Source organism: Salvelinus sp. IW2-2015, unplaced genomic scaffold (assembly GCF_002910315.2).
Source record: "Salvelinus sp. IW2-2015 unplaced genomic scaffold, ASM291031v2 Un_scaffold6675, whole genome shotgun sequence".
NCBI classification, from domain to species: domain Eukaryota; kingdom Metazoa; phylum Chordata; class Actinopteri; order Salmoniformes; family Salmonidae; genus Salvelinus; species Salvelinus sp. IW2-2015.
This window is the reverse complement of record NW_019947937.1, coordinates 1-18,855: the sequence shown is the minus strand read 5'-3', so window position 1 is coordinate 18,855 and position 18,855 is coordinate 1. Positions and strand designations below refer to the sequence as shown.

At 45.5% G+C, this 18,855-nt stretch overlaps 2 protein-coding genes and 1 long non-coding RNA gene across 3 annotated transcripts; 2 read left to right on the top strand and 1 right to left on the bottom strand.

Annotated features, from left to right (window-relative positions):
• Positions 1-265: 265 nt before the first annotated feature.
• Positions 266-11,031, top strand: LOC112079000 (clathrin interactor 1; the record flags this gene model as incomplete). The annotated part of the gene is made up of 8 exons (XM_070442199.1): positions 266-316; positions 2,457-2,652; positions 3,991-4,213; positions 4,354-4,447; positions 6,849-6,914; positions 7,013-7,284; positions 8,121-8,298; positions 8,693-11,031. Coding segments are annotated over 8 exons (1,373 nt in total), but the record flags the coding sequence as incomplete, so codon positions are not given.
• Positions 11,032-12,216: 1,185 nt separating this feature from the next.
• On the bottom strand, positions 12,217-14,341 carry lsm11 (LSM11, U7 small nuclear RNA associated). Its single transcript, XM_024145081.2, has 4 exons — positions 13,820-14,341; positions 13,442-13,581; positions 13,162-13,245; positions 12,217-12,975 (listed from the first exon to the last, which is right to left on the bottom strand). Exons 1-4 carry the CDS (start codon positions 14,307-14,309, stop codon positions 12,550-12,552), a joined length of 1,140 nt encoding a protein of 379 aa, XP_024000849.1. The 5' UTR covers positions 14,310-14,341; the 3' UTR covers positions 12,217-12,549.
• Positions 14,342-14,605: 264 nt separating this feature from the next.
• Positions 14,606-18,828, top strand: LOC112079001 (uncharacterized). The gene is made up of 3 exons (XR_002895829.2): positions 14,606-14,805; positions 16,858-17,057; positions 18,753-18,828. It is a non-coding gene; the product is annotated as an uncharacterized lncRNA (long non-coding RNA).
• The last annotated feature ends 27 nt before the right edge of the window (positions 18,829-18,855 follow it).

The following is an 18,855-nucleotide window of genomic DNA, read 5'->3' as shown; positions in this document are numbered from 1 at the left end:
TACGGGGGAGGATTCAGCAGATACAGTAAGCCTCTGACAGTACGGGGAGAGGATTCAGCAGATACAGTAAGTCCTCTGACAGTAGGGAGGGAGGATTCAGCAGATACAGTAAGTCCTCTGACAGTAGGGGAGGATTCAGCAGATACAGTAAGTCCTCTGACAGACGGGGGGAGGGATTCAGGCAGATACAGTAAGTCCTCTGACAGTAGGGGGGAGGATTCAGCAGATACAGTAAGTCCTCTGACAGTACTGGGGGGAGATTCAGCAGATACAGTAAGTCCTCTGACAGTACGGGGAGGAGGATTCAGCAGATACAGTAAGTCCTCTGACCAGTAGTTTGGAGGGAGGATTCAGCAGATACAGTAAGTCCTCTGACAGTACGGGGGAGGATTCAGCAGATACAGTAAGTCCTCTGACAGTACGGGGGAGGGTCAGCAGATACAGTAAGTCCTCTGACAGTACGGGGAGAGGGTTCAGCAGATACAGGAATCCTCTGACAGTAGGGGAGAGGTTCAGCAGATACAGAAGTCCTCTGACAGTACAGGGGGAGGATACAGCAGATTACAGGTAAGTCCCTCTGAACAGTATGGGGGAGGGGTTCAGCAGATACCAGGAAGTCCTCTGACAGTATGGGGGGAGGGTTCAGCAGATACAGGAAGTCCTCTGACAGTATGGGGGGAGGATTCAGCAGATACAGGAAGTCCTCTGACAGTATGGGGGGAGGATTCAGCAGATACAGGAAGTCCTCTGACAGTATTGGGGGAGGATACAGGATGTCAATCTGGAACACAAACAGACATACATTGGAGTGTCCTCTGATCTTATAAAGGGCATACTCACAATCCTCTCCCCTCTCTTTCTCGCTCTCCACCCTCGCTCTCTCTCTCAATTCAATTTAAGGGCTTTGTTGGCATGGGAAACATGTTTACATTGCCAAAGCAAGTGAAGTAGATAATAAAAAATGAACTGTAAACATTACACTTCCAAAAGAATAAGGACATTTTAAATGTCTTGTAATGTGTTGTAATGATATGCAAATAGTTAAAGTACAAAAGSGAAAATAATTAAACATAAATATGGGTTGTATTTACAATGGTGTTTGTTCACTGGTTGCCCTTTTCTTGTGGCAACAGGTCACAAATCTTGCTGCTGTGATGGCACACTGTGGTATTTCACCCAATCGATATAGGAGTTTATCAAAATTGGATTTGTGTTTGAATTCTTTGTGGATCTGTGTAATCTGAGGGAAATGTGTGTCTCTAATATGGTCATACATTTGACAGGAGGTTAGGAAGTGCAGCTCAGTTTCCACCTCATTTTGTGGGCAGTGTGTACATAGCCTGTCTTCTCTTGAGAGCCAGGTCTGCGTACGGCGGCCTTTCTCAATAGCAAGGCTATGCTCAGAGTCTGTACATAGTCAAAGCTTTCCTTAAGTTTGGGTCAGTCACAGTGGTCAGATATTCTGCCACTGTGTACTCTCTGTTTAGGGCCAAATAGCATTCTAGTTTGCTGTGTTTTTTTGTAATTTCTTTCCAATGTGTCAAGTAATTATCTTTGTGTTTTCTCATGATTTGGTTGGGTCTAATTGTGTTGCTGTCCTGGGGCTCTGTTTGTGTTTGTGAACAGAGTCCCAGGACCTGTTTGCTTAGGGGACTCTCTCCAGGTTTATTTCTCTGTTGGTGATGGCTTTGTTATGGAAGGTTTGGGAATCACTTCCTTTTAGGTGGTTGTAGAATATATCGTCTCTTTTCTGTATTTTGATAATTGGCGTGTATCGGCCTAATTCTGCTCTGCATGCATTATTTGGTGTTCTACGTTGTACACAGAGGATATTTTTGCAGAATTMTGCATGCAGACTCTCAATTTGGCGTTTGTCCCATTTTGTGAAGTCTTGGTTGGTGAGCGGACCCCAGACCTCACAACCATAAAGGGCAATGGGTTCTATAATTGATTCAAGTATTTTTTTTGCCAGATTCTAATTGGTATGTCGAATTTTATGTTCCTTTTGATGGCATAGAAGGCCCTTCTTGCCTTGTCTCTCAGATCGTTCACAGCTTTGTGGAAGTTACCTGTGGCGCTGATGTTTCGGCCGAGGTATGTATATATATTTTTCTGTGCTCTAGGGCAACAGTGTCTAGAGGGAATTTGTATTTGTAGTCCTGGCGACTGGACCTTTTTTGGAACACCATTATTTTGTCTTACTGAGATTTACTGTCAGGGCCCACGTTTGACAGAATCTGTGCAGAAGATCTAGGTGCTGCTGTAGGGCCTCCTTGGTTGGTGACAGAAGCACCAGATACAGTAGACATTTGACTTCAGATTCTAGTCGTGTGAGTCCGGGTGCTGCAGACTGTTCTAGTGCCCTCGCCAATTTCTTGATATACATCTCTCTCCACCCCCCCCTTTCTCCCTCCCCCTCTCTCTCTCCTCCCCTCTCTCTCTCTCTCCCTCTCTAGCGAGTGACCGGTATGATTCTGGTGGTAATGAGGGAAGCAGCAGAGGGAAGTGGGATGAGGACTGGAAGAGAGACCAAGGCCAGTTTCCCTTCAGTGAGAAACTGGGGGAGATCAGTGATAAGATTGGCAGCACCATCGACGACACCATCAACAAGTTCAAGAAGCAGAGCAGAGATGACTCACCAGACAGATTCAGGTAAGGAGAGAGTTGATTCACCAGACAGATTCAGGTAAGGAGAGAGATGATTCATCAGACAGATTCAGGTAAGGAGAGAGGTTATAATGGATGTGACTGACGAAGTAACGGGAGGTATAGCCATCTATATTAAAAATAGATGTGTGGTTACTGAACTAAGACATTTTTTTTACTTTTTAAAACTGCAGTTATCGAAACCTGTGAACTTTAGATGTAATAGGATGTTATAGACCTGCAACAGGAGAATCCCTGGATTCTCTGTCTAGACTGATGCGTGGTTGGGGGGGAAATGAAATGGCCCTCATGGGCGATTTTCAACTGGGACTGGTTTCAACTGGGACTGGTTTCAACTGGGACTGGTTTCAACTGGGACTGGTTATCTCCAAACTCTGAGGCCATAAGAGGACTGTGCAATTGAAACTTGTGCTTAATGCAAGGAAAACAAAATGTATGGTTTTTCGCTTCTCTGAAAGTTAACACCTACAGGTTTTAACTATAAAAGGCCAGGGTCATGACAGGGTCATCTCCTATAAGTATCTTGGGATTTGGTTAGATGAAAAGCTGAATTTTAAGTTGAAATTGAGTTTCTATTTTAGGAACAAATCTTGCTTTTCAATGTTAGTCAGAACGGATCTTGTTCAAAGCACTTTGTTATTGGTGCTGGATTATGGTGATATTGTTTATATGCAGGCCTCAGCAAGTACCTTAAACTCTGGACACGGTGTACGTATCATGATGCTTTAAGATGTATTACAATGCTAGATCTCTCACCCATCACTGTGATGTGTATGCTGTGGTGCAGTGGACCTCTCTCTCCACCAGGAGGCTAAAGTACTGATGGAACACCTCCCTTTGTATCTCTGTTCCTCACTGACCAGATCAGTCACTCAATACAGTCTTCGTTCACAGTCACTGCTGTCCTTGTCTGTTCCTAAGGCTAGAACTGACATGGGGAAACAATCTTTTTTCATCCTGTTTCATCCTGGAACATGCTTCAAAAGATATTAAAGTTAGGGGAGTTAGTGTCCTTGCCTGTTAAGACTCTGACAACACTGTTTGATTAGCTGCAGTTGTTTCTAATCTTCAAATGTATCTGGAACTTGTGACACTTTGTATTTAGTATTTTTCTGTAATATTTTATGTACACACTGCTATGTCCCTGTTTTGCCTTCTTGCCAGGTCGTCCTAGCAAAATAGTTTTTTAACCTCAGTGGCTCTCAAGGTTAAATAAAGAAATATTACAGTATATCAAAAAACCTGATGTTCTGTCGTACTTTAGACCCACACTTTTTCTATTGAATTATCCCCAAAACAAAGCGTCCTCTTTGGTCTCCTTAGTGACAACGAGGAGGAGCGAAGTCGCCCGTCGCAGAATGGCCAGTCTGGGAGGTCAGTGTTCAAAGACGAGGAGGAAACCGTGACGACCAAGAGCGTCCAGATCGCCCAGGCAACAGAAACCACAGCAACCAAGAAGAGAGGCGGGGTTCCATCCAAAACTGTGTCCCTGGGAGCYGCGGCCCACTACACAGGAGACAAGAGCCCTGATACCTCTGCAAAACAGGTGTGTGCACATGCGTCCATGTGCATTCAGTCCATGCTGGTTCACTCTAGCTTATTGCTGCCATCTGGTGTTAACAGTGGACAGTGCAGTCTCGCTCCCTGTCTCTACTCACATCTCTCCTCTCCTTCTCTCTGTTCCAGACTCTGTCCGCAGCAGCACCCCAGTCCTCCAGTAGTGGTCTGGCTGACCTATTGATGGTAGATACAGGACCCAGCCAGCCTGCAGCAGCCACCGGTAACTACACACACTGACAGGACATCACGGAGGGTGAGGTAGTGTAGTTACAGGACATCACGGAGGGTTAGGGTGAGGTAGTGTAGTTACAGGACATCACGGAGGGTGAGGTAGTGTAGTTACAGGACATCACGGAGGGTGAGGTAGTGTAGTTACAGGACATCACGGAGGGTTAGGTAGTGTAGTTACAGGACATCACGGAGGGTGAGGTAGTGTAGGTACAGGACATCACGGAGGGTTAGGGGGAAGTAGTGTAGTTACAGGACATCCCGGAGGGTTAGGGTGAGGTAGTGTGTACACGGACATCACGAGGGTGAGTAGTTGGTAGTTACAGGACATCACGGAAGGGTTAGGTAGTGTAGTTTACAGGACTCACGGGGAGGTGTGTAGTACGAAATCAGCGAGTGGTAGTGTAGGAAACATTCACGGAGGTTAGGGAGGAAGTGTTAGTTACAGGACATCCCGGAGCGTTAGGGTGGAGGTAGTGTAGGTACAGAGATCAGGAGGGTGAGGTAGTGTAGTTACAGGACATCACGGAGGGTTTAGGAGGTAGTGTAGTTCAGGACATCACGGAGGGTTAGGGGAGTAGTGTAGTTACAGGACATCACGGAGGGTTAGGGGGAGTAGTGTAGTTACAGGACATACGGAGGGTTAGGGGGAAGTAGTGTAGTTACAGGACATCACGGAGGGGTTAGCGGGGAGGTAGTGTAGTTACAGACATACGGAGGTTAGGGGGAGGTAGTGTAGTTACAGGACATCACGGAGGGTTAGGGGGAAGTAGTGTAGTTACAGGACATCACGGAGGGTGAGGTAGTGTAGTTACAGGACATCACGGAGGGTTAGGGGGAGGTAGTGTAGTTACAGGTGTYGTGTCTTTGGCATCATTAAAGTGAAGACTGTTATTTTATCAAATCAATTCTCTGTAAGTATTATTACGTGATTAAACTAATCATGTAAATGTAATTAACTAGGAAGTTGGGGCACCAAGGAAACTCTTGAGATTACAAAGTTATAATTTTCCTAATATAACTTTTCAGATATTTTAATATCTGATCAATTAGTCTTCTAATTAATGAATTATTCTTTACCTCACGTTAGTTTCATTCCAAATGTCGTAGTTGTTGGTTATCTGCACGAACCCAGTTTTCACTATGAATCATCCATACATCAATTGTCTTAATCATTTATTTACAAACTAACTAAATAATCACAGAAATGCATAACAAACAAACAGTAGATATGGTTACAAGGAAATGATAGGGGATGTGCCCTAGTGGGCTAAACCGGTATGGCGGCTTGGTAGACAAAGGGACTCGAAAGACAAAAGTCACTACACAGTTGGTAATTATATTGATTGAAATGCTAATCATTTGCACATGAACGCTCACTCATTCGGGAATAATTGCAATCAATATATATTTACGCTCAGTGATCTCTGTTGGAATCGTCCGTCTTTTTGTTGGAAAGTTCATCCGCTTGTCTCCATCTGCTTCCAAGGAGTCTTTCGTGGTTAGAATGGATACTTCAGAGTCCAATTCAGAAATGTTCTTATTGTATAGATGTTTYGGCGGTTGTCAGTCTTCGCATTCAATGGCACATAATTCCTAGCTGCAGACTAGTAATTAGTATCGAAGAGTTGCTCTTATTCTGTCTGATCGATAGTCTCAGTTTAACCACATGGTATGGTTAAGAATTCAGCAACCATTACAACCTTAGCTTATCCTGAGGTAAGCATGGTCTGAAGGGAATTTCTTCAGGTGGGGGTTATATTCGTAACAGTAGAAAAGGGCTGTCCCATGACGCCAGATCGATGTCTGTGCTCATGGCAGCGGGCCAATGACTTAGTTCAACTTTAAACAGAAATACAATTCTCTCACATTAACGCTTCAACATCACCTTACATCATTTCACAAATAGTTTCATCTTTACTCATTCGTTTTATACAATAATTAGATGCAAACCTCAGAACGGAGGCTCCTGTATAAACAGAGTTATGGTAATGTGGCTGTATTGTCTTTCCTGAGGTCACAATTATACAACAAAATGGACCGGGTCGTAGCTGGCTTCTCCACCGACCGTTTACACATTCTCCAAAACACGGATATTGTTCAGTTCTCAAGTTCTGTGAGGTAGAAGAAGTTCCTTTGTTCTCTCTGTCTCTCTTTCTGCTTGGCCATGAGAGAGAGTCTCCTCCAGGAATGTACGACCTGAGATAACAGAACCTGGGTGTAAGAGGGGGAAGGCACTCGCTATACCCAAAGAGGGCCACGTCATGACACAGGACATCATGGAGGGTTAGGGGGAGGTAGTGTAGTTACAGGACATCATGGAGGGTCTCTGGTCCGGTGTCTGGAAGCTGTCACAATTCACTCATTAAAGCGTTATGCATGTCTCTTTCCAGACCTGATAGGAGGATTTGCTGACTTCTCGTCTCCTGCTGCCTCTGTCAGCCTCTCCACAGTACCTGGTGAGTTTAGAAAGCATTAGAATATTCAGAGATTTTTATAGTTTATAGTCTAGTTTATCCACTATAAAAAAAATCCTCTCTTTTCTCCTTCTCTCCAGCCTCCAGTGGGAACGGTGACTTTGGGGACTGGAATGCTTTCCCTGGCGGCCAGGCCCCCGTCCCCACCCCCTTCGCCCAGCCTCTGGCCCCCAGCAACACTGACCTGTTTGGGGCTCTGTCGGCCAGCTCTGCACCAGCTCCAGCTTCCGCTGACCTGTTTGACCTGATGGGTCCGGGCCAGACCCAGTCGCTCTCTGCCTCTCAGAGCCTCACCTTTAATATGACCAACACACAGACCATCAGCAGCACCATGCCACAGTCCAGATCACTGGTAAGAATACAGGACAGACGGGACAGTAATTTACATCGTAAATTGTATTTATTGTGTCTGATCCACTGTTAATGAGAGGAGTGGCAGTAACTGCCTGTGCTTTAGAGGAACACACACGAGAGAGAAACGGCAGAGAGCCATGGTTTGCAGATGCTCCACCTTCCCTAGGGACAAACACACACACACACAATGAGAAGGAACCAGTTTGAGTCAGAACCATTCAATCTAATACAAGGTTGTTTGCATAGATAATATGTGCATGTTAAAAACCTGACCTACTTAAAGACCAGCTTAGTTTAGCAGAATAATAAAACCTGACCTACTTAAAAAAGACCAGCTTAGTTTAGCAGAATAATAAAACCTGACCTACTTAAAGACCAACTTAGTTTAGCAGAATAATTCAACCTGACCTACTTAAAAAAGACCAGCTTAGTTTAGCAGGAATATAAAACCTGACCTACTTAAAAAAGACCAGCTTAGTTTAGCAGAATAATAAAACCTGACCTACTTAAAGACCAACTTAGTTTAGCAGAATAATTCAACCTGACCTACTTAAAAAAGACCAACTTAGTTTAGCAGAATAATTCAACCTGACCTACTTAAAGACCAGCTTAGTTAAGCAGAATAATTCAACCTGACCTACTTAAAGACCAGCTTAGTTTAGCAGAATAATTCAACCTGACCCACAATCCTGTTCATTCTGGTGAGATGAGATGTGTTTCCATGTAGATGCCTTCAGAGCCAGCAGTTCCACCTTCATATGTCACCATTATATAGGTACCTTTAACATTACTATCTATTGGAACTGTCTACCAAATTGTCGCCCCCCCTTCCAGTTGATGGGTGGGCCGTTGCAGCCCCAGCAGCAGCAAGTCATGCTGGGTACCCAGGGTTCCATGGGGTCAGCAATCCCCTCCACCTGGTCTGACTCTTCGGTCAACATCAGCCTGGACTTCCTGGCACCTGGCGTGCAGCCCCCCAAAMCTGTCCAGCCCACCCTCAACACACTCCAAGGTGAGCCTAGTGTGTTGTAGTATAGACTGGGATAGAAAGAGTACTGTGTTTCTGGAGGGGGTTCAAAACGCTGCTCAATGTCTGTTGAACAAAATGTTGATTTGAGATCCATTCAGTTGTGGAGCATCTAAGAACCTCAGGGGGCGGAACGTTCTTCCTGTTGGATGGATGGGCACAAGACCATTCAAAAGGCTTTAGGTTCAGTCAGAATGGAAGAATAGTTTTTTTAAATTCATTTTTATTTAACCTTAAGAGTACTATTCTTGGGACTCCTTGTTCAGTATGGAATAGAAGGATGCTTGGTGCAACTTGTGAAGTGTATGAGGAGAGTGAACCTGTGTGTGTGAGGTCATGCTGTCTTCTGACTCCACTTCTTCCTGTGCCTGTCTTCTAGGAGGCCAGCCCCTCCCACCCGTCAACATGCTCTCCCAGGGATTCGCCGGCATGGGCCTCGCACCCGCCCCCATCAGACCGGCAACAACTCCCATGATGCACCCTGGTGCTGGGATGGGCATGGGCCACAGCCAGGGCATGATGGGAATGGGCATGAACATGGGTGCCATGCCCCAGGCTAACATGACCATGGGGATGAGGATGCCAGCCATGTCTATGGGCTCTGGCATGGTACAGCAGCAGCCCAAGCAAGGATCAGACGCATTCGCAGATTTCTGCAACTTCAGGAAGTGAGGGAAGAGAAGTGAAAGAGAGGAGGAGGGCTGTTGTTTCTATTTTTCTCTCCATCCAATCGACCGTCTGTGAAGGATTGTAAAGAGCTGCAAACAAAGAGTACTTGAATGTTGTCAAATATCAAATACTGACTGCCACCCCTCCATTTCCTGTTTCTATCTTTTTTAAGTGATGTATAAAGATATGAATATACATGAATGTATGTATGTTTTAATCAGTTCCAAGAGGGTGTCCAGTAATGGTTGTGTGCTGTTCGGGTTTGAATCGGAGAGAGAGAGAGAACAACTAGGAGGGAGAGAGAGAAACCGTAACAGAATGAGACTCAGATTTTTTACTTTAAAATGTAAGCCAAACAAAAAGCAGTGATTTCAAAGTTAAACAACCCATACAATTATATGCACAAGGATGACTTTTAAACTTGTATGGCTTAACTTTGCAATAATGTTGTTTTGTTTTGAATTGCATTTTTAAAAAATAATTCTGTTACCATGGAATTGCCCACATGAATCTTCCTTGAAGAGAATGTCAGTAGGGGTTTTGCTTTACTTAACCATTTAAATGTCCAGAGTAGTAAAAATATGGTTTCATATCATAATCCCACCCCAATAACTCCCCATCTCTTTCAGAACGTTAAGTTACCTCGACCTGTCCCTTACCTACAACTGTACATATTACTGGTGCGACGGACAAATAAGTTATTGAGTTCTTGATTATACGATGATGCCGTGAAGTGTGTGTCGATTGGAAGGAATCAGATGTCAATCAAGACGTTGCTATGGCGTCAGTCTTTTAATACTTACTTTATATATCAGCGTTCCACACTCCCAATGTGGAATTTCTGTTCAATATTAGATTTAACAGATCAATCAATCGTTTATTGATGGATTTAATAACTGAATGAATGAGAAATGATTAAAAGCTGTTAAATGAGGAAGCTGTGGTAATGATAAAACAGATCTCCTTTGTGGCCTTTCTTATGGGTATATATTTTTTAAAGAAATATAATCTTTTTCCTTGCATTCAAGTAAGATAATCAGTAGATGTAGGAACAGCCTCCTGGTGGGCTGTGTTCTTTAAGTACAGCACATGGTGCCTGAGACGGAGGCCTTTTTCCTTCATTATAACTTACAGGAGACAGACGGAGAGATTATACAGTGGTTAAGACTGTCTACAGCACAGTATGTTTGTGTGGTTCTTACTGTGCCCTCTGGCCCCTGGGAGCCTCTGGGATTTGGGTGAAGTTGCCCCTAGATGCTGCTCTTGGGTCAGTTTTGCATCCCCCCCCACAAATGGTTGGGATTGTGGGAGGGGAAGCTGATCCTAGATCTGTACTTGGGGGAAATGTCACCCCAGAGCGTACAGTATCTCTGAAGGAGGTTTCTCAGACAGTCCAGGTTTAGGAGAGGATTTTCCTTTTTTGGAATTCATCCCATATAGCASCCTATTCACTTTGTAGTGCACTACTTCCAACCAGGGCCCATAGGACTCGGCTCAAAAGTAGTGCACTATATAGGAAATGGGTGCAATTTGGGATGCACTCTGTACATGTTGAAGCCAGGCCCATCTCTACCAGGCCAGTACCTCCCATGTAGACTCCTCCGGCTCAGAGATGTCTTCTTCCATGAGTTGGGGTCAATTCTGGAGGTACACTGAAATTCCAATTTTCTTCAATGCTTTTCAATGAGAATTTTTTACAATTTGGTTTACTTTCTGAATTGACTGGACCCCAACCCTGCACAGTAGTCTGAGAGGAGGTGTTACCTGTTGGAAACGACCAACATCCATCCACTCTTGTTCGTTTTTAAGAGATGATGTCTTTAAGGGGTTGTGTTTATTCTTTCGTTGTTTTGTTACATTTTTTCTACTTATTACAATTGTTCTGAGATCTTTGGTAATGTGGGATTGTTACTGAAAAGAAAACACTAGTTTATGCAAATGTATAAAAAGAAAAAGCGAAGCATCACCAACGAAAGAAGCCTTGAAGATGTCGTTTTTCTTTGATTTGATTGGCCCATCATGAATCTGACATTAAAACAGTTGATTACAGTTTGGTAATGAAGTGTTTATTTCACCTAAGACCAACTTGGTTACTACTGCATTGGAGTAGAGCAGTGGCCTTGGAACCTGCTGAGACACACACAGTGTAGCACTACACACACACACAGTGCAGCCCAACACACACACACACAGTGTAGCCCTACACACACACACACACATACACAGTGCAGCCCTACACACACACACAGTACAGCCATCTGGCCAGTGCATCGGTATGCAACCATGTGGAGGACCTTGGCTTGGGAATGAATAGATCAGATTGAGGTATAAGAAAGTAATTAAAGACAGGTGCTGCAGGATAATGTCTTATCTCAGACACAGTTTTAACAATTAACAGATACTGCACAACACAGCTCCAAGATATTATGGAAAATGTGCAATACTGAAGGTTCAGGTTTATTGTCCTTGAGTAACCTCTGTAGTTTATAGACAAAGCAGCAGCTACACAAAACCAATGACCTGCAATACATCAAGCTGATGTGGCCATGAAAGAATAAAGCACAATCTGAAATGTCTAGACAAAATAAGAGTTGCTGCTTAGTACCATCTGCAATCTGAAGCTTCTCCATTATTCATAACACACATGAGGTCCTCTGAGACCAGACCACGCTGCCATTTCTGCTCTGACAGAGAAAAGCAAGATAATGGGACTAACAGTAGGCGTTCCTCTTTTCAGTGGCAATATGCCTCCATATGTTATCTGGAGTTGGCAGGCTGGGCATAGCATGGATGACATTTATGGGTTTCTGCATTGATGCAGTTGTGTTTGAGATTATAATCTGCATATTTACGACATGTATTAGGTTAGGCTACTTTTAGATCACATTTTAATCCTCACTATATCCAGAAAAAGTGAAATCAAAGTAGAGAAATTCCAGAGAAATTCCCATTTCTCTTTTACAGTTCCATCTTTATATGAACACTTTTCTACAATGATTTAAATATTTATGTTTTTCTTTTCCAACGACTCAGTGAGATGTCTTAGAATGAGACTATAGTGCCCTCTGGCGGTTATTTACAGTTGTGCACACCATGCCTGCATTCGAATGAGTCTATACTGCCCTCTGGTGGTTATTTACAGTTGTGCACACCATGCCTGCATTTCAATACTGTGTTTCATATTTCATATGACCCAGAGGCAAAGACCAGATGAGAAACGACAAGAGAAGACAGCTTGGTAATTCATGTTTTATTTCTAGTTAATGTCTGTCTGCGTAAAGCAGAGAATATCAATATGATATGCAGTAGCAGTGAGACTTCCAGGTTGGTCTAAACCAGTGTAGATACTGTAGGTCTTGCTGGATGGATCTTGGTAAAGCTTCAACGCGTTGGACCTTCAGGTCAAGTAACTTTCCTGGAGGGTTGCCACTAGCCCGGGCGGCAGTGTCGGTTTCTGTTCACGTTTGGCATGAAAACTCCAAAAGAAGTTGGCAAGAGAGCAGGAACAGACTGGTTTCCAGTTCCAGACTAGGTTGCCACCCCTGCTGGCTAGAACACACAATAGATTCAGAGTGGTTGTAGGTTGACTAGAAGCACGTTCTCTCCCCGTATGAAGAGCTGGTTGACGTGGCGCGTGTGAACCCTCCCGTAGGGCTGGGACACTTCTTTCTTCTGGGACCCTCTTCTCTTGGGCCCCTCAGTCCCTGACTCCTGACCTTTAACATTTGACCCCTGGGTCTTACCTGTGGCCCCTAGGGCTCCGGGGTCATCACCCACTGGGGGCCCAACTGTGGCCCTTGCAAGTCGGGGGTCCACTGCCCTAGGGTCTCCTCTCCTTCTGGGGTCCCCTCTATTGGAGTCCCGTCGTCGGCTGTCTCTGGTTTGGGTCTCAGGCGGGGGATGGAGGAGTTCAGCTTTCCTCTTGTCTATCTGCTTCTTCTCCTCACATTCTCTCAGCGCCGCACTCTCCTGGAGTTTCAGCTTGTCAAAGAGCTAGGGAAGGAGAGGGATAGCTAATCAGCTTCTTTTCTGATTGCAGAGAATGATAATGGCTGTACCTTTTTTAGTGAGTGGCACATGATCTGGAAATGTCATCATCTGCATCCAAGACAACACCCTATTCTCTAGAATGCACCACTAGACTAGAGGATCAGAGCCCTTCGGTGGCACCAGACCTACCCGTGTGACAGTGAGGGCCTTCTCGTGGTAGAGAGCTTCACCCAGCAGAGGTTCCCTGTAGGTCTCATCTACATCTACCATCGCCTAACAGGGAGAGAGAGAGGAGAGGGAATAGAGGGTGAGGGGAGAGATTGAGAGCGAGGACAGCGATGTGTAAGGTTATTTGAGCACTGTCTTACACAAGACTATAGTCTAGTCTGCAAGCCACCTGTCGAGAGGCGGTGGAGGGCATGGGTAGGGTAGGGCCGGGTAAGAGCGAGAGAAGGGGGTGAGCTCTCACCATGTTCCAGAACTTGTCGAAGGCCACTATGAAGCCAGAACACACTCCACGGAGCCCCTTGAAGGTTCTGATGTGAACTTTTACCCTGATCCTCTCCTGGACGCAGCGGTGCAGCTCCCCCAGAGGACTTCCTGTATGGACTGTATAAACAGGAAGTAGACATTAAATAGAATTCACCTGGCTGTCAACCACAAGTTTGACTCATCAATAATGCCCCACATATCAATGAAGGGTTTTAATTTGCCTAAATATGTGGCAATATGAGACAATAATCATAAGTAAGAATGAAAGAGGTCATGTTTTGATCTGAAACCACACCCCCAAAAACTAAAGGATTCAAAGCAGGCCTACAATAGGTAGAAATAATTCACGACATACGAGGCATCCTGGTCAGGACATTCTTGGGAGCCTTCTGTATTCTACAACGGCGGGCAGTGCCGCTGGTCCCCTCCTCTCCATCTTCTCCCTCTATCGGGTTGTTCACCATCAACCTTTTCAGTTTCTCTATCCTCTCCGGATCCGCTACACCTTTCCTGGCTTTCCTCTGTTTTTTCTCCACGTTCTCCGGCTTGGCGCGGCCCCGTCCCCCCTTTAGAAAGCTCTCATACTCGGCTATGTTGTTGAAGCATTTCACGTTTGGGTATGGAAGAGGCACAGTAGCCGAGTATAGCGCCAGGAGTGGATCAAATTTATCGGAGGTGACGTCCAACTTTGCCGCGATATCRTCATCTTCTTCTGCGGTATGTTCGGTTGCATCTGAAGCACATGCACTTGTTGATTCTCTCTCTTTCTTTTCTGATTCTGGACATTTTTGTTGTTTATCTCCTCTTCTTTCGCTCTCCTCCATGTTTAAAACAAATGCAGACATGCACGACGCTAAGAATCATGGGAAAGTTAGTCTTCTTCCGCTTCCTTTCTCTATTTTCACCAGGCGAGGGCGCTGAAGGACCATACAGCAGATTTGAGGCAGCTGCAACTAAATTACATATTAGTCGTCTGTAAGCTTTGTTTTTTTTATTTATTTTTATTTATATATTTATATAACTATTTCTATTCGTTTGTTTTTGTTTCTTGCTTTTTTGTATTGAGATCGTAGATGAGATAGATACTGTCCCGGAACAGAAATTCGCAGTATATGTTCGTGTAGGACCTATTTGATGGATGGACTGTATACCATCACTGGTGAAAATAACTTGTGTTCTGTCCTTTGTCAGCTACATTCTCACAAAAACATTTATACTAATAACTTACAGCACTGCCTCGACAATAGCATCACTTACATTGATTCACCTAAAGTAAACTAAGTTATAACATTGTTTTAAGGAAGAATTAAAATCATGGACCGAAGAGGATGACAACCATTTGTAAGTACACTATATACAAAAGTATGTGGACATCCCTTCACATTATTGGATTCGGCTATTTCAGCCAAACCAGTTGCTGACAGGTCTAGAAAATCGAGCACACAGCCATGCAATCTCCATAGACAAACATCTGCAGTAGAATGGCCTTGTTGAAGAGCTCAGTGACTTTCAACGTCGTACTTTCCAACAAGTCAGTCAGTTCATCAGATTTCTGCCCTGCTTGAGCTGCCCCAGTCAACTGTAAGTGCTGTTATTGTGAAGTGGAAACGTCTAGGAGAAACAACTTCTCAGCCGCGAATTGGTAGGCCACACAAGCTCAGTAAACTGGACCGCCGTAGCGCATAAACATCGTCTGTCCTCGGTTGCAACACTCACTACCAAGTTTAAACTGTCTCTGGAAGCAACGTCAACACAAGAACTGTTCGTCAGGAGCTTCGTGACATGGGTTTCTATGGCCGAGCAGCCTCACACAAGCCAAAGATCACCATGTGCAATGCCAAGCGTCGGCTGCTGTGGTGTAAAGCTTGCTGCCATTGGACTCTGGAGCAGTGGAAACGCGTTCTCTGGAGTGATGAATCACACTTCACCATCTGGCAATCAGATGAATGAAAGTTTGGTGGTGGAGGAGGAATAATGGTCTCTGGCTGTTTTTCATGGTTCGGACTAGGCCCCTTAGTTCCAGTGAAGGAAATCTTAATGCTACAGCATACAATGACATTCTAGACGATTCTGTGCTTCCAACTTTGTGGAAACAGTTTAGGGAAGGCCCTTTTCTGTTTCAGCATGACAATGCACAAAGAGGTCCATGCAGAAATGGTTTGTTGAGATCGGTGTGGAAGAACTTGACTGGCCTGCACAGAGCCCTGACCTCAACCCCATCAAACACCTTTGTGATGTTCGATGGGGCCGACTGCGAGCCAGGCCTAATCGCCCAACATCAGTGCCCGACCTCACTAATGCTCGTGACTGAATGGAAGCAAGTCCCCACAGCAATGTTCCAACCTCTAGTTGAAAACCTTCCCAGAAGAGTGGAGGCTGTTATAGCAGCAAAAGGGGGACCAACTCCATATTAATGCCCATGATTTTGGAATGAGATGTTCGACGAGCAGGTGTTCCCATATTTTTGGTAATGTAGCTAGCTAGCCTGTCAGCCTGATCTCAGACTAAATGCGACAGTTTGATATTACCTTTTGGTATGGTTACATAAGACGGAAGGTTACTTAAGGCAAAAATGAAAGGAGGTTGGTTTGTCAGGGTGGATGGATGGGCGTATAACGCGAATGTCTAGCAACCGAAAGATTCCGTCTTCGAATCTCATGAGGACAACTTTAGCATTTTAAGCTAATTAGCAACTTTGCAACTACTTAGCATGTTAGCTAACCCTTTCACTACCGTAACCCGTTTAGCTAACCTTAACCCTTTAACCTTGTTAGCCAGCTAGCTAACGTTAGCCACAACAAATTGGAATTTGTAACATATCCTAATGGCCAAGAGCAAGTAACATTTATCTCTATAGGATAGGATAAAGTAATCCTTCTCACCCCCCCCCCCCTTAAAAGATTTAGATGCACTATTGTAAAGTGGCCGTTCCACTGGATGTCATAAGGTGAATGCACCAATTTGTAAGTCGCTCTGGATAAGAGCGTCTGCTAAATGACTTAAATGTTAAAAAATGTAAATGTTTTGCTAATTCGTAACAAAGTACATTTTTTGAAAATTTCGTAACATATCATACGAATTGTAATTTGTATATCACAGGAAACTGGATAATGGACATCCACAGATTAATAATACCATACGAAACGTAACATCATACTAAAATGGAGTGTTTCAGATTTACGTACAGAATAATAAGAAATGCTCTGAGACCAGGTTGAGCCTGTGGGTGGGAGTGTTCTGGTCTTACCTGCAATATTGCTTCACTAAAATATTGCATATAAGTCGAATATTAAGAAAGCAGAATTTGACATGAAGACCACAGCCAACCTTGTGCTGCTTGTTCTTCTCCCACAGAATCTACATTGATTTAATCTGCTCTGTCCTTTCACACAGAACCCTCAAGTTTGGTCCAGTGCCGTGTAGATTACCAGGAGGCATCAAGACGTGCATCCTTCGACCAGTAGCCAGGTTTTCACCAGCAGCGACAGAATGGCCAAGAGCAAGTTTCAGTACGTCTGTAACTTCGAGACAGACGACACCTGTCTGAAAAACTGTTACATTGTGGTGCGGTTGGATGGGAGGAACTTCCACAAGTAAGTAGCTGGGGGTGTATCTGTAGCTCCGGAGAGGAGTGGGGGGTATCTGTAGCTTCCGGAGAGGAGCTGGGGGGTGTATCTGTAGCTCCGGAGAGGAGCTGGGGGGTGTATTGTAGCTCCGGAGAGAGCTGGGGGGTGAATCTGTAAGCTCCGGAGAGGAGTGGGGGGTGAATCTGTAGCTCCGGAGAGGAGCTGGGGGTGAATCTGTAGCTCCGGAGAGGAGCTGGGGGGTGTTATCTGTAGCTCCGGAGAGGAGCTGGGGGGTGAATCTGTAGCTCCGGAGAGGAGCTGGGGGGTGAATCTGTAGCTCCGGAGAGGAGCTGGGGGGTGAATCTTGTAGCTCCGGAGAGGAGCTGGGGGTGTATCTGTAGCTCCGGAGAGGATGCGCACCCTTGAAGTGGACTGGGGTAACTGAACGAGAAGCCATGTGACCAATACCACTAGTGTGTTAGTATCTGTAGCTTGACTGACCCACTGACTGACCCATTGACTGACCCACTGCACTGACTGACTGACTGACTGACTGACTGACTGACTGACTGACTGACTGACCCACTGACTGACCCTCTGACTGACTGACCCACTGTCTGACTGACTGACCCGCCCTGTCTGACTGACTGACCCACTGTCTGACTGACTGACCCCACTGTCTGACTGACTGACCCCTACTGAACTGACCCGCCTGACTGACTGACCCGCTGACTGACTGACCCGCTGACCGACTTGACTGACACCCGCTGACTGACCCACTGACTGACTGACCCGCTGGCGACTGGACCTGACCCACTGACTGACTGACCCACTGACTGATTGACTGACCCACTGACCGACTGACCCACTGACCGACTGACCCACTGACCGACCCGCTGACCGACTGACCTGACCCACTGATTGACTGACCCACTGATTGACTGACCCACTCGACGCGACTCGAACCACTGACCGACCGACTGACCTGACCCACTGAGTTGACTGACCCACTGACGACTGACCCCTCTGACCGACTGACTGACTGACACACAGACTGACCCACCCACTGACTGACCCCACTGATTGACTGACTGATTGACCCGCTGACTGAGACGACTGATTGACCCATGACTGACCACTCACTCATCCACTGACTGACTGACCCCTCACTCATCCACTGACTGACTGACCCACTCACTCATCCACTGACTGACTGACCCACTTCACTCATCCACTGAGCTGACTGACCCACTCACTCATCCCTGACTGACTGACTGACCCACTCACTCATCCACTGACTGACTGACTGACCCACTCACTCATCCACTGACTGGACCCACTCCTCACTATCCACTGGACTGACCCACTCACTCATCACTGACTGGACCCACTCACTCATCCACTGACTGCACCCACTCGACTCATCACTGACTGACCCACTCACTCATCCACTGACTGACCCACTCAATCCCTGACTGTACTGACTGACCCACTCACTCATCCACTGACTGACTGACTGACCCACTCACTCATCCACTGACTGACTGACCCACTCGTTGACTGACGTGACTGACTGACCCACTCGTTGACTGACTGACCCACTCGTTGACTGACTGACCCACTCGTTGACTGACTGACCCACTCGTTTGACTGACTGACTGTCCCACTTGTTGACTGACTGACTGACTGACTCGTTGACTGACTGTCCCTGTGTTGCTGTAGGTTTTGCAGAGCAGCACAACTTCCTGAAGCCCAACGACGACAGAGCTCTGGTCTGATTGACGTTCAGCGCCAGGTCCTGTCGATGAAGGACCGGATGAGACAG